This window comes from Rosa chinensis, chromosome 6, assembly GCF_002994745.2.
Source record: "Rosa chinensis cultivar Old Blush chromosome 6, RchiOBHm-V2, whole genome shotgun sequence".
NCBI lineage: Eukaryota > Viridiplantae > Streptophyta > Magnoliopsida > Rosales > Rosaceae > Rosa > Rosa chinensis.
In genome coordinates this window covers 19,933,295-19,949,757 of record NC_037093.1, presented here as the reverse complement: position 1 = coordinate 19,949,757, position 16,463 = coordinate 19,933,295, and the positions used below count along the sequence as shown (strand labels likewise).

At 38.4% G+C, this 16,463-nt stretch overlaps 1 protein-coding gene across 1 annotated transcript; it reads right to left on the bottom strand.

The window, feature by feature from the left end:
- Nucleotides 1-8,729: 8,729 nt before the first annotated feature.
- Nucleotides 8,730-15,443, bottom strand: LOC112168807. The gene is made up of 10 exons (XM_024305725.2): nt 15,086-15,443; nt 13,844-14,398; nt 12,346-13,719; nt 11,914-12,238; nt 11,544-11,808; nt 10,718-10,928; nt 9,545-9,900; nt 9,265-9,408; nt 8,999-9,070; nt 8,730-8,875 (listed from the first exon to the last, which is right to left on the bottom strand). The coding sequence occupies exons 1-9, from the start codon at nt 15,197-15,199 to the stop codon at nt 9,013-9,015; spliced, it is 3,402 nt and encodes a 1,133-aa protein (XP_024161493.1). The 5' UTR covers nt 15,200-15,443; the 3' UTR covers nt 8,730-8,875; nt 8,999-9,012.
- Nucleotides 15,444-16,463: the final 1,020 nt, after the last annotated feature.

Genomic DNA, 16,463 nt, shown 5'->3' with positions numbered 1-16,463 from the left:
TATGGTGTGCGATCTCTTAGGTTCTAATTAACAAGGCAGTGAAGTTTATAGAAACCATTCTATTTTGTTTACGAATCAAAAACTCCATTTTTGATTCTCCCTTGTCATTAGGATTATAAATGTTTATTAATCCTCGGGGACTTCACAAGTCATGAGTGACGTCTTGCAACATATCATGACTACCCTAGTTAATGTAGAATGACAAAGAACCTATTCAATTGGAATTACAATACAATACGGTCCTTCTCTAACACTATGTTCTAAATCACATCATCAGGGTATGGAATTGATATGTCAATCCCCTAATGTGATTTTCATTCTTATGTGATTCTTAGAATGTGATTAGAAACTCTTTTTTAATCTCATTCAATGCTTTGGCCAAAGACTCATTGAATCACACCTTTGAACATACACCTTATTTACTTAAGGATAGAGATTCCTTATTGTACACTCACATGTCTCCATGACTGAATTGATTATACCAATGAATGCATCTATTATATCCATTAAGGGACACAATATTATTGCATCATCAAGAAATAATCAATTCACTCATAAGACAACTATGGTGTCTCAGGTCAAAGGACTAATTTGTATTATTGCAATTTAGAGTTCAAGTTTGACATGTAAGTAAGACTCCATACAAGAACTCTAATGATCCCGTTCAGTGTACTCTTTAAATTAAGAGCACCCACATACTTATATTAGTGTCTCCACACAAATGACAAGAGATATATCATCCTCCATATTGAGCATACATAGTATGTGCTAGTCTTTCTGGATTATCAATGTCCAAGTGATAATCCTATGACTAGGAACCTTTTAGGATAAGAGTGTGAAAGAGTAAAGGTCTCACACATCTAACTCTTTAGATTACTTTCTCTTTAACTCATATTCCTTGGACCTTGTTCAATCAAATATCAAATATAAGCAATGAACAATAAACTTGCCCTTTTGATTAATAATAATTACAATAATAATTACATCAAAATGATTGTTTTAGGACACAATTCCTTCACCTCCCACGCATCCTAGCTGGGGCCATGGCCTGTAACGCCAGAGTGTCACTCTCTTTGGCATTGGCGCCATGCCTACCTCCGTATAGGGTGGCGCTACGTCCTCTCGTAGGGACGTCCTTCCTTGCAGGCTTGTTTGCAGCATATTAATTTGTGTGATCTCGTCACTTTAACAGGGATCAAGATGAGACATAGTAGGGACATACCATGACAATTCCTGTCGTTCCTGCTGAACATCCGTGTTCTTATCTCCCCCTAACAACGGGAAGACTGTCTCATCAAAGTGACAACCCGCAAATCTAGCGGTAATGAGATCACCTTGCAAGGGCATTAAGTGGCTGACGATTGTTGAAGTCTCAAATCCAACGTAGTTGCCCATTCGTCTGTAAGGACCCATCATAGAGCGCTGTGGCGGCATAATTGGCATATAAATGGCTCACTCAAATATGCGTAAGTACGATACTTGTACCCAGTCACTAGCTGTAACGCAGAGGTACATTGAGTGGCGGTGGGTCGTAGACGAATTAGCATAGCTGCATGCGATATTGCATCACCCCAAATGGATATAAGGAGATTGGTGCGCATTACCAATGTTCAGACTGTCATCATAGTCGTTTTCGCAAGACCATTTGGGTTTGTACATGGGAACATGATGTCCAACATTAGTCCCATTGCAATATCCATCGAAAGTCTTTCGATGTAAACTCTCTAGCATAGTCAAATCTAATTGACTGAATAGGATGATCTGGGGAGTGAGTCCGTTGTCATATGATATGTGCTAGGAGTGTAGCATAAGCAGCATTTATAGGTGGACAATGGCACAACATGTGACCAGCGTGTTTGCGTGTCAACTAACATCATGAAATATTTAAGCGTCCGCAAGTTGGTTAAATCAATCCATAGAATCCCCATGGATTCTATGTAAGAACAGAATGAGTATGTTCATTTCCTTTGCATAGGACGGTCTTAGTCCTAATTTCCCTAAGGAACGGGCTTTGTAAAACAAGCGAGAGGCTTTAGAAGCAACCAATGAGTATTTTGGTTAGGCCAGAGCGTCTGAAACGCTATTTGAAGCAAGTTGGTGATTGCAACATCACCTGGGGCGCCATCACCATGATGGACGCTATCCATGGCGTTATGGATAGGGACTGCCCCAGCCCTAGGCTGGTGGTGGACGGAGGCGGTGCCCTAGGTAGCTGCGTCGGTCACACTTAGTCCAGAAATCAACTTTTGATTCATGCTACGTTTCGCTCTAAAGAAATGATGTCCATGTGAAATCTTTAGTAGACGGATCATCATATCATGACTAGGATGACTATCCTGTCGTGACAAAGTCAATATGTGTCTAAATCCAAGAGATCTTCTCTCGTAACTTTATTGGATTTAATAGCTCGAATAGTGACATAAAATCCACTAGAGAGACACATAAACTTCACTAAGATGCGCCTTTATTCGCAATCATTAGAGGTATTGCAAAGGAACTCATTTCCGTTCTCTACATGCGTTTTGGCATGGAATCCGTCGGCTATTTATAGGTGTGATTCGCCCTCGAAGCGTAGAGAGTTTTTGTGACAGTAATTAAGGTGTCATTTGGCAAGTGGAACTTGGGCTATTCCATGTCCTTGAATTAATACTGATGGCCCAGACATCGTAGTCACAAAAGTCATATGCTCATAATCAAAATAGAGTCATAAAGAACTCGAAATTTTATTCATAAGCCAACGGAGTTACATCATTGTCTCTTTGACTAAACAAAATCTAATCCAAAATGATAGCTAATGCAAAACAATGGTAGTCGTCTAACTTCTTTCGGTAATTCCAAAATAAATGTGACCATGTGAGTAGAGAGATGTCGGTGTAGCAAGGCTCGCTTAAGTACCACTAATCTCATAACCTTTCTAGACATCACACTTACTTTGAGTGAGCCTACTTTGAAGAAAAGCTAAACCATTGGCATTTACTACAAAAATATATGGCAATTGCCTATTATATCTCTTGGAAAAATAAAGACTTAATCAGAATTGGCGATCTATTGATCCCAGCCAGGTTTGTAGTCTTCAGCCCTTCACTCTAGATCATCTTATTGATCTTCTTGTTCCATATAGTGAGCTTCTCTTGCTTCACATTGTACTTTGTAGGCGGTGACAATTTCTTCACGAGCTCTACAAATGTGTGCCCAATGATCAGACACTCCACATCGAGAACATACATCCCTTTGGTCAAACTCCATTGATTGAGGCGCTTTGAAAGCGTCATTTAGATGGCTCTTAGTGTTGGTGGCGCCACCAACATGGCCAGAGGCGTTGCCTTCCTCTCTCTTTCCACGTTTACCTCTTCGGTTCAATGTTCGCCTATTTTGGCGATTACCTTCCCAAATAGAGTGATTATATGGACCAGAGTGTCCAAATGTATTCCTAAGATTAGGGTTTCGCTCTTGGCGCCCTTTCTTTAGGGCGCGACTATAATTGGATTCCGGAATATGCTCTGTTCCCACGGATTTCGAATTATAGTTCTTCACATGGATATTGTCATGCTTTTCAGCGACATTCATAGCTCCAATGAGATCATGAAACCTTGTGATTCGTCTTGAAGTAACATCGATTCGATAGTTCTTAGCAACCATCAATGCAGAGACAGGGAAAGTAGAGAGAGTCTTCTCAATCAACATCGCATTTGTGATCTCTTTACCACAGAATTCCATTAAGGATTTAATGCGAAGTGCTTCCGAGTTGTAGTCAAGAACTGACTTGAAATCACTGAAGCGGAGGCTATGCCATCTCACTTCTAGGTCAGGAAGCAGGGAGTCACGGACGTTGCCAAATCTATCTTCGAGTGAGACCCACAACCTTCTGGGGTCTTCTTCATTCATACACTCGTACTGGAGCGAATCATGCACATGACAAGTCATTAGGATGATGGCTTTTGCCTTATTTGCCTATAAGGCTGCTCTATTTGCTTCCAAAGTTTGAGCTTGCTCAACAGTTAGCACGTCCTGGCTAGGCTCGAGAATCGTATCCAAGATTCCATCGGCCTTGAGATGCTGGCGGATATCACGAACCCACCTATGATATTCAGAGCTAGTTGGTCCCAATGGAGCAAAGTCCAATTTGTTCAGGTTACTCATCCTGAAAGAGAACAAGAAATTATGGTTAGTTTCAGAGCGAAAAAGGCTACTACGAAAACAAATAAAATTTCCGAGAAATTAGGAATTTCTGAGTGTAGTCGTTTCCAAGAAATTCGATTCCAAGAGGGGTTGGATTAGATCGAAACAATGATATTTGCGGTCGATCGTTTTATCTCAACAAACTCTAAGTTTGGAGAACTCTACAAGCTCCAAGCTTGGAGTGAGTACGAACCCCCACAGTTCAGCTTAATTTGGTCTCCCCTATGATATAGAAAGGGGGGTAGAAGAAGGGAGGTTGCAAGTCCCCGAAAAAGAAGAGAAATTAAATTTAAAAATTCTTTAAAAACCGGAACGTTTAGTAAAAAATACCTCGAAATAGGTCGCTGGAAAATTTGACCGGAAAAAGTGATAGGAAAAAGTCGCCGGAAAAGTCACCTGAAAAATGGCCGGAAAAGTCGCCTGAAAGTTGCAGGAAAAGTCACTGGAAAAGTTGCTGGAAAGTTGCCTGAAAAGTCGCCGGAAAAGTGGTTGACCGGTCGTTGACCGTTGACCAGGGGCTGACCGAGCTGACGTGGCTGTGCTGACGTGGATGATGACGTGGCTGTGGGTCAGGTGTATCAGTGGGCCGGTTCAGGTCAGTGGGCTTTTGGGCTCTTCTTCTTTGGGCTTGACTTCTTTTCCCTTTTTTTTTTTTTTTTTTTGGGCTGGGCTTCCTTTCTTCTCGTTTTCTTTTCTTCTTTTCTGCCGGTTCAATATGCAGTTGCTCAGGTGGCCGGTTCACTTCTTTTTAGGCCTGTTTTTGGACTTTTTCTTCCGGCTCCTGAAACTTCTTATCAAAGGGCTTCTGCTATCAAAATTTGGTGGAAATTGGAGGTTCGGAAGATGGTGAACCGGTTGAATATTTGCTGCGAGTTGTATGGAGCTTCCGGTGGCCGGTTCGGTAGGTTTTCGGCCGGTTCTTGGGGTGCCGCCGTCGGTTCTGGACTCCTGGAATCGAGTGCTTCAAGGTGTGATGTGGGGGCAGAAAAGGCTTCAAGGTTTTGTATAGGGATGGGAAAAATCCCTAGTGGGGCAGAGCTCCATTGGATACCCGTCCCTAATGGGGGGAGAATTCGGGGACAAATGGGGAATGGGGATGTGGATCCCCAATCCTCGCTATCTAAGATTGGGGATGGGGCGGGGGTGGTATTGTGATCTCCATCCCCAAACCTGCCCCAATGATATATACATATATTCAATTTATATATATATATATATATATATATATATATATATATATATATATATATATATACACATACACAGATCCTATCCAGAGCGAGACATCGCTTTGAAATTTCAGAGCGAGGTTAGGGTTTAGGGTCACTTTTCGGTCGCATATCCACATCTCAACCGTTCAGTTTTTAGGTACTAATGTATAGATCATCTCTGCAAAATTTCAACGAAATTGATGGTTTTTAAGGTATCTAACTCGCTTAAACCAATGGACGAACTGAATCTGTCCAACCTGAACCGTACTAGCTTTAAGGCAGTTATCAATGCCTTAACGACCATCAATTTGGCTGAAATTTTGCAGAGATGATCTATACATTAGTACCTAGAAACTGAACGGTCGAGATGTGGATATGAGACCAAAAAGTGACCCTAAACCCTAACCTCGCTCTGAAATTTCAAAGCGAGGCCTCGCTCTAGATAAAATCTGTATATATATATATATATATATATATATATATATATATATATATATATATCCTATCCAGGGCGAGGCATCGCTTTGAAATTTCAGAGCGAGGTTAGGGTTTAGGGTCACTTTTCGGTCGCATATCCACATCTCAACCGTTCAGTTTTTAGGTACTAATGTATAGATCATCTATGCAAAATTTCAGCCAAATTGATGATCTTTAAGGTATCTAACTCACTTAAACTAGTGGACGAACTGAATCTGTCCAACCTAAACCGTACTAGCTTTAAGGCAGTTATCAATGCCTTAACGACCATCAATTTGGTTGAAATTTTGCAGAGATGATCTATACATTAGTAGCTAAAAACTGAACGGTCGAGATGTGGAAATGCGACCGAAAAGTGACCCTAAACCCTAACCTCGCTCTGGATAGGATCTCTCTATATATATATATATATAAATTTATTTTTTATAATATAAATCACAAATATATACATTTACTACTTTACTTTAATGGCTACATTTTTACTTTAGTAGTATTTTGACTTTTGCACTCATTGAATTATGATTTATGAATTTAATCATATTTTAAATTTATTTGTTGTAGATTTTGATTTTAAAAAAGGCAATATGAGATTTTTTTTATTTTTTATTAAATTCTTATTGGGGATTTGGGGAGGGTTTGGGGGTTTAGTTCCCAATGGGGATGGGGACAGGGAATCCCCAATATATTTTTATTGGGGATTGGGGCGGGGATGAGGGTAGAAAATGACCTCGGGGATGGGGATGGTATTGTGATCCCCATCCCCAACCTGCCCCATTGCTATCCCTAGTTTTGTATTATGATTCAAGGTTTTTAGCTTCTTGAATAAGGGTTTGGTTATTTGTTTCAGGGTTAGGGCTTCGTGCTGATAACGTGTTGTAAAGAAACTGAAATTGAGAAGAAATCGCTATGTATTCTCATTGATAATATGGGTCTCTTTATATAGAGGATTACAATGCATAGAATCTCAATCATACAAGGAAAGTAATCGTACATTGAATAGGAATCTAGATCCTTCTAATTTAACCCTATTACCACTAGGTCAAGTAACCTAGAGTTTGGGCCAAACACAAATTAGGGTTTACTTGAACAATAGGAAATTTATCTGTTGGGATATGAACCTAAGTAGACCGAGCTCTATATACATTAATATGTAATTAATTAGCCGCCTAAGTAGACCGCCTATACCCATCCCTTTACATAAACTACAAATTGCTGTAGAATTTGATCAAAAATTAATACCGACCAATACAACCAAAACTCACAAACACACATCCATGAAATCAAGTGAACCACCATGTAACAATAAAACTACAACCTGAAACCCTCTCAATCAATTACCCAGATTCCAAATCCAAAGACGAAGAAAACCCCCAAGACATAAAAACTCATATTAATCCAAAACCAACAACACCGAAAACACCCAATCAACGGAAACGACAACTAACAAAATCCATAGCAAAAGAAAAGTTCCATACCTGCAATCCTCACTCTCCCGAAACCCACCAACACAACGGATTGAAGATAATTGAAACCAAACACTCTTACTTCTCTTTCTATCAAAACACCACAATCTTGGATTAATATGGATCCAAATCTTGCTATGGATCTACTTCTCTCTCAGTGTTTCTGTCTCTCCCTCTCAATCAACTGAAATCAGACCTCTTCCAAAACAAACCCAAATCTTTATTATTTTTTCGCTCTCAGAGTTGCTCTCACGATCACTGTCGCTCTCAGAGTTGTTGTATCTCTCTGCCGATCACTTTCTCTCTCCCTCGAAGTTTCCATCGCGCTTATCCGTAAAACTATGGTAAAATTGTAGTTGAGGCAAGTAGCAAGGGCAAAATCGTCACTCCATTTCGGGCTTGAGTGAACAGTAACTCATCTTTGGTTTATAGTTAGGTGCCGAAATGTTTGCATGGATAAGACCTAATAAATCACTTTATGATTGAGGTATTGACAAGCGATCCATGTTGACGCAAATAATATGGAGACAATAAGAAGTAGGATTGTAAGCATATGATTAACCAAGGATTGTAATCAAAATTTTCTTTTAATGCTTACCTGGCCAACTTTAATTTTGGATCTCACTGTCCTTTCATCCGGTTGTGTTTTTGGTTCATCTGGTTCTTTCTTGGTCGCATTGGTTCGATGTGGTGGGGATGATGTTTCTATTTGCTCTCTGGAAATCTGATGGCCGGAAACATCGATATTGCCATGGGTCCTTCTCCTGTGCTTTCGATTTGGTTGCGGTCTCCTTTGCGGCAGGCTTGTCCTCCTCGTCGGCGGTTGCAGATTGTACCTTCTTCTTGTTGTGTTTGCTTTCTTGTTTGTCTAGGCCTTCTTGGGCTTTGATGTTTGGGTGTTTGTTTTTCTTTAGGAGGTTTTGGGCCTCTGTGTAATATTTTCTCTTATTGAAGTTACTTGATGCTTGACCAAAAAGAAAAACACTTTAATTTGAAAGCCAGGGGATGGATTTTTCCTTATCAGACATGATGGCACAGAGGTTTTGACTTTTGAGCATCGAGTGGATTGTTCTTGATGATGTAAAGCACATTCTGTCGAGGTTTCAGAGCTGCACTAGGCAACATAATCGGCATAAGAGGAATCACGTTGCTCATGAGCTTACTGGCGCAAGGCTAGCTACTTTCTAAACTTGTAGCTGGGTCTGTATGAATAATGGCAAAGTTTGGCAGGAAGATATAATTTATCAATATGTAATAGTGAATTGATTTGTGGAGGTGTGGCCGATCAGCTAAAGTTTTTTTTTTTATAGAACATTGGATGTAATCCATCAAACCATACTAAAATTGATAGTCCTTTGATCATGTAAGCGGTTCATATTGAACAATAATTGTTTCAAATATTGCAATATTTAAGATCACTTGAAATCAACTTTTGCCAAAATATTGGATAACTGCAACTATTTCATATGTAATGTTTACAACATCCATATGAGGCATAATCAACATATTCGATCCCCTGCTTTTGGCCTTGCATAATGTCCTCTTCTGAAATTCAGATGTTTACATGTTTCAAAGTTAGATATTTAGATATAAAAATGTTTCCTAAAAAACTAATGTTAGATTATAAAAAGAATGCTGTCCACTCTGAGAGAAGATGCGGAACTGTACCTCATCACATTTAATTACCACCTTGGTGTTGATCCGGTGGCCTCCTTTCCACTCATGTTGGATGCATTATTTCTGACAATAGAATTGCAACGATCATTGAAATTAATCAAATTAAAGAATCGTGCATGTCATTGCATATTCTATACTTCAAGCGAAAAAAAAAAAAATGAAGTGGCTCAACATAGATGGAAATTAATAACCCGAGTAATGGATGGTAATAAATATATGTTTCAAACTATGCTTAATCATCATATGCATTCACACACCTCATATAAGATGCAGTTGAATTTTCAGCTGGCTCGTCCCTCAGAGTGAGACAAGATAATGGTGTTGAAAGGAACTCCAGAGGATCAGATTCACTGTAACTGCTTGAATATTCCACCGGCCATCTAATTGGAACTACATCGTCCCTATAGCAATTGATAAAGAATGCATGATATAAACCAGATCCATAAAATACTTGCACTAAGCGTCTAAGCAAAACAAAGACAAGCATGTGCACAGTACACGCATATATGAGTTCATAGTTCATTAGTTCATACGTACCCCTCAAGACTTCTTTGTTTGCAGAGATTAACCTTGTCCACTGTGTAACTCCCGAAAATGATGTCAAGACGGTTTGTGAGATTTGGAACATCAGAATGTGGCACAATATCCCAAACTTGTATAATCTGTACATGTTGTGAATTCTCTTGGAGAATGTCCACAGTCCAAATCAAATTCAGGTTCTCATGGACTTGATACTTCTCTAATAGCTGACAAGAAGTCCTACCATAGAGTTTCGCCCCATGAGATTGGCGCCAACCAATTGAAAGATTTGTCAGTAGGGAAACCACTTCCCGACGAATCTTGGGGTCTTTAATTTTTGCGATGGAGTTGTAAAATTCATTGGCAAAGTAAACCTGTACAAATGCATATATACTAATCAAGGGTAACAATAACACCAAGGAATATAAAGAAGCAAAGAATTAAAAAAAAAATGAAAGAAAGGAAGGAAGGAAGAATATGAATTCTAGAGAAGGGTTCTAATTTGACCTCGAAATTTGGTATTTGGAACTCTAACTTTTTTCAATTATTAATAAACTTTGTGAAGTCATAAAAAAAAAGACAAATAAGGACAGAGATGAAAATGAATAAAAAAAAAAATAAACCTCTCCAAATATAACATTCAATTAATTAATTTTTTTCCCGGAATTTCCGTATATTGCTTACATAGTTTTATAATTTACTTAAAATAAATAAATAAAAATAATAATTATCATTTAATACAAAATTAAATTCAAAACAATCTGATTTGAAATTTCCTTAAACTAAATAAATTGAATATTATAAAATAGTTATTACTCGATCTTTCAACCCAAAAGCCTTGAAATCATTCTTTTAGCAAATTCAAAGGGATTCCAGCAACATCAAGATTGAGAACCAACTCTCTGATTAATTTTGGTGGAGGAGAGACCTAATCATAAGAGAGCAAAATCATGTGATTTTGATTTTTTTTTTCTCGTGATTGAAGATACATATAAAAAATAGAGTAATAGATTATTGTATCTCATTTTCAAGAGTGTTTTGGTAAAAGTAAAGAGATCTACTTAGCTTTCCAAGTCCAAATAGCAAATTTAGAGGTCCAACTAGAACCACCCTTCTAGAGAATACAGGTTAAATAAAAGTATAGATTTGTACTATTGTAAGGCTTGAAAATTAACGATGAATTGTGTGTACCTTCCATTTTGCATTTCTGAACAGCAGAGAATCAGAATTGAATAAAACTTGAACTTGGTCAAGATCCACAAGGGCAATAGCCTGAGACAAGTTGTTGTCCTCATCAGCATTGTAAAAACAATTGCGATTCTTGGCATCAATGATTAGATTCTTCCAAATAGAGTTACTCTTAGACAAGGTCAGTCCATTCCCCAATATCCAAAGACAGTGCCTACACATGCAGAAACAACCAATTATACAGATAAGCAAATATATGCACTATTACATGGATGGATCTGATTCATCTAGCTGCATGCAGGGGCGGATCCACTTGAAGGGCTGGCCCAACCCAAAATTTAGTCAAAAATTAATATATTATATGTGTTGATTTTCTGCTAGACCTACGTTGGTTTTGTTGGCTGGGTGCTGTGGTTATTTTGCTGTTCCCACTTTCGACCTTGGCTCGAGTCCCACTGCTCCCTTTGTTCCTGTTTCTTTGGTTTTTAGCTCTTTCCCTTTTTTTTTCTTCTTTTCTTACAAACTAACAATTGTTTGATTTTCTATTAGTATTTCTTAATAAGAAACTTAATGACAAATCTTGTTTTTTTTTCTTTACCCATTTTCTTCTCCCCTTTTTATTTAGTTATAACATTTTTTATTAGTACGTATTTCTTTAGAATATCTTATAAAATCTAGTAACATTATCGATGAAAAAAAAAAAAATTATTATAAGCAAGTGTTAAATTAGCCCACCCCAAATTTGTATCCTAGATCCGCCACTACCTGCATGCACCATCCATCAACAATCTAGCTATAGTAATGCAACTGTAGAGTGTAGACTTAGTACCTTGCACGTGTTAGTACAACATTTGCTCTTTGATGATTTGAGAGGAAACCAATTGATCCATTCCCATTACATCTAACAGTGGAGATGATTATCACATCCTCTTCACCACCTTGGAATCCATCAACAGATCGCACACTTAGAGTGAAGCCAGTTCCAGCTAAATGATCCGTACTGTATTCTCTGACTTTCTCTTCAATTGCATTGACTTGGGCTTTGTAAGGTGATATTACCCCAATACTAACCTTCTTCTTTGTTCGAGTGAATTCTGTGGTGCGAAACCAAAATTAAGGAAACCAAGGAAACTGAAAAATCGTATATCTACCAAAAAAGAACCCAAAAAGATAACCAGACACATCTTAAAACAGCTGACCTTCGTAAAGGCTAAGAACTATCTGATAGACAACAGCAACCTCAACCATATTTTTCAAACTGCGTCCACGATCAAATTCTTCTTTTCCATCGGCTATATTTATGAAGGAGTAGGATCCAAACATTTTTCCCTCAAGGAAGCATTTCTCATAGCTCCTTTCATTGACATTTGGACCATCTGATATCTGATTATTGTAAAACTCCTTTTTCGGAAATAAGCTGATTGATGGATGCATTCGATACTGGACATTGAGAAGGTGTTTCTCATGTCCCAATAGGACTAGTCTTTCGAACAAGCTTCTTCCGAAACCAGCATTCTCAGCAATCTAATTGACAAGTCAAAATGTGTCTATTTATTCAGACGCTAAGACTATATACATAAAAAGAATCTGCAAATTTGAAAAAGTAAATAGCAGGAAGGACAAATGGAAACCTTGCTTTTAACCATAGCAGGAAGTTGCCTCTCATCTCCTATGAGAATAGCATGTCGAAGACCAGGTCGTTGTAAAGGGATTGCTGATTCACATTCTTTAAGCTGAGCAGCTTCATCAATGACTAAAAGTTCCAGTGGTTTCATTCCTTCCGTGTGCAATTTTGCAGAGCTTGATGCGGTACAAAATATTAAGCAAGCATTTTCCAAACACAAGTTCCTTATTGTCTGACCATCATTAGAAGTTGGAACAGAAAATGCACGAAGTGACCTCAGTATATGAACACAATTGTTCAGGACCAATTGAAACCCTTCACTAGCAATGCCAACCCCCTGACACACTAATGATTTAATTGACTCAAGCAAATTAATAGCTCTAATCATGTAATTCACCACCTTTAATGAAATGCAAGAAGTTGGCAAGTGAGAGTACAAATTTACCATACACAGCTTCAGATTGTCACCAATGTCATTCTGTTTCTCCTTCATAAACTCCTCTAACGTCAAAACATTAATTTCATCATCACTTGATGAGTTTGTGTTATCACTATCTTCACCGTCATTGTCGCATCTTTCCTTTCCCTTTTTCAAATACAGTGAATACTGTTTCTCCTTCACAAACTCCTCAAGTGTCAAAAAACCAATGAGATCATCACTTGATGAGTTCCTATTATCACTGTCTTTACCATCATCATTGTATTTTTCCCTTCTCTTTTTCAAATACATTGAGTCCTGTCTATCATTCACATACTGCTCAAACGTCAAATTATCATTTTCACCATCACTTGCTGAGCTCCTATCACCAGAATCTTCATGTTTATAATTGTGTCTTTTCCTTATTGATTGCAAATACAATGAGTATTGTTTGTTTGGATCCTCAAGCAATTCTATCATTGACTCTAGCCAATGTTTCCAACCAGACAATGGGTTCAAACATGTGGACAGAATTGTAGCACGATGATCAAGGAATATCTCAAGAAGGTCATCATAATTATCAATCTTCAATCTCATCCTATTCCCAAATAGAATTATATCTCCAAGTCCATACTTGCCATAATCCAATGACTGGTTAACCAATCTCAGGAGCCGTGTTGTCACTTCTACGATAGCAATATTGGTGGGAGCGCATGTCAGTGTTCTGCACTTCAACTGAAATAGAGCAAATAGTGACAGACCAATTGTCTTTGTTTTTCCAGTCCCTGGAGGACCCCATATTATCTTGACCGTATTCTGGTGATGGCACTTACTCAAACTGATACAGTCCAAAACTGCAGCCTCTTGGGAATCATTTAGATCAGAACACATTGTGGGCCATCTAGTAAAAAGCTCAGGGCAGCCTTTATCATTGGAAAAACAAATTTGGCAAGAATTCTGACTCTGAGAAACAAACATAAAGTAGCATTAACATTGAGAATACAACATGCATGCGCTGATCTGAAACATGAAGTAAGGTAATTAAGGTTCATGATGTTAAAGTAAACATAAAAGTTCAGAAGAATACATGTGATGAATTTGGTGGTTGCACTTGCAGAATATTCTTAAACAGATTAGTGTTTGAGCCTAGTTCTGAGTTCAGAGCTTTCCATACACGTACATTTGTCGTCATGTTCATGAGGCAAACAGCAAAAAGTGTATCACTCTTACTATTAATCTTTTTGTTTCCTGAGTTTCCTTTATTGATAGACTTTGATGCGAGTATCGGAAGCTTATCAGAACTTCCGTGTTGCGATCCAATAACATAAGCAATAACATAAGAATTTCTGGATCTATTCAAATCATCAATGGATTTTGGTCTCACATCGGTCAAGGCAATGATATCACCAACAACTGGCTCGTATGCTCCTACGTAATCTTCTGCACATGTAATTTGGTAAAACAAGTCTTTGGGAGGTTTATGATCCTTGGAAGTTTCAACTGTCAGAATTTCACAAGTTCGCGCCTGCGCCAGGGACATCATGCTTGAGCGTAATTCATCATGTATTTCCTCAAGAAGTGAAGGAACAAATGCTTTCATGTAACTCGTTACGGTCGAGAACGTCTCAGGAATCCTAGTTACCTGTAAGTCACTCATAAACATTATCTAATGTCAAATGCAGATGAGTACGTAGTTATTGTTAACACTTATCTTTTGTTGTTTGGTGGATCAACAATAGTTTGGTAAGTTGTTATAAAAGAAAATGTGCACAAAGCAAACGTATAAAGGTACAAATTACCAATCATAGAAAGACAAGCTAAATAAGGATTCCTCTGTCACTGTAAAATCATTCTAGCTACCACAGTCTGATATTGGCAGATTGAGTGGAATCGAAATGTACGTACTAATGCAACATAATGGTGAGGGCGTGAGGAACACTTGAGAATTTCAAGAGTTGAGTTGAAGATTTCAAATTTTCAATGTACATTCCTCTTTCTTTTTTCGATGACAAAGACAAACATTTTAATTACAATAAGATACTCTATTAATTGATAACAAGGATATGCAATAAACATCTTAAACATGCCAATAAGAATATTAAGATTGAGAAAACACTTCACAAATCACAACACATCTAAACTTATACATTACATAAACTAAAAGCATATGTTCATCAAGCAAGAAATTTAACCGTATCCCACAAACATATGTTTTGGTCATTTACCAAAAACCTATGAAGGAAATCCAATAGAAGGAAACGAAACGAAAATGAAAACTGACAAAATTGGGGCTAGCTGTACTAATCACATAAGAGGCAAAGAGGCAAACCTGGGTTTTGTAATGATCTTTATTGAGAACATCTGTAATAGACCAAGAGAAGACCAAATCAATCAATCTCCTACCTCCAATTTCTTTTTTGGGCTTACCACTCTCCTGGTCCATTATTCTAAATAATTCCTATGTACTACTCTTTCTTCCTTCTGCGTGCTATCACTTTGTTCTAGCTAGTTCAGCTCGATCCATCTACCTAGATTTCTCTTTTTATCTTTGATTATTGCTTAGCCTTGAAGGGGAGGATCGTTTTGTTCACACTGAAAGACAGAGCAAAAGAGAATCAGCTTCCCCACAAGCTGGCATTTTACTTAGCCTTGAAGAGCTACTTTGCTATTGGGAACGTACATGTACCCTTTTCCAAGGAGCAAGACCAAAACAGCAAAAGGATCCAAGGGAAATGCCAGGCTCACATTCACATTGAGTGTGGATCAGCCACACGCGGATACGTGTAGCAATTTCTCCCTTTCGTAATATCAAAACAACGACTAAAACTGATTTGACTTCTTTTCCATCTTTTCTTTCGCCCCTCCTTTTTTCTCTTTCTTCCTCTATCAGAGTATCAGTAATGCCGAAGGATGTAGAATTGTAGATACGTACTTATGTAGTGTCTTCCTGGCTTCCTTTATACATAACATGAGGAAATAATGGCAGTCCATAATACTAGTTACCGCATCGATTTCCAGTCCATGTTGTAAATCGAGATCATAAAAAATGCATCAAAGGAACGAAAAAGGAGCTAATTAATCTTAGTGTTTAAGTAAAATAGATTCGAGAGAGAATGTAGAGAGAATTGTGTAATCGTATTATTGAGAATAGGAGCCCTATATATAGAGATTACAAAGTACATGTTCTAATGTTACAAGGAATACTAATCCGAGTAGGATTAGGAACTCTAGAACCTTCTCTCCTATTACTACTGCTAGTTTGATTAGGCACACTAATAGCTGATTTTCTTCAACACTCCCCCTTGTGCCGCTTCATTCATTGCCTCGTTAAAAACCTGTTTGAACCTAAATTTGGCAAGACCTACGTGACGTTAAGCCGGGGCCCACAAGAACCAGGCCTAGGTCATCATGAGCTGTGATATAATATCCAGCTGAGGTCCGGCTCACTTCACCTCAGCCGAGGCCGACTCACTTTAGCTTGGCTCACTCCAGCCGAGGTCCGGCTTACTTCACTCTAGCCGAGGCCAGACTCGGCTCACTCCAGCTGAGGTCCGGCTTACTTCACCTCAGCCGAGTCCCGGCTCACTTCAGCCTGGCTCCCTTTAGCCGAGGTCTGACTTGCTTCACCTCAGCCGAGATCCGGCTCACATGAGTCGATTTCTGATTTACTTGTGGTTGAGAAAGTCTTATCCAATGTCGTTTCAATT

Bases quoted from the DNA above. Each gene is read 5' to 3' on its own strand.
- LOC112168807 (XM_024305725.2), bottom strand. From the start codon at position 15,199: ATGGACCAGGAGAGTGGTAAGCCCAAAAAAGAAATTGGAGGTAGGAGA. The intron at 12,239-12,345 runs GTTTCCATTTGT...CTTGTCAATTAG, and splicing joins CTGCTATGGTTAAAAGCAAG to ATTGCTGAGAATGCTGGTTT. The intron at 9,409-9,544 runs GTACGTATGAAC...CAATTGCTATAG, and splicing joins AAACAAAGAAGTCTTGAGGG to GGACGATGTAGTTCCAATTA.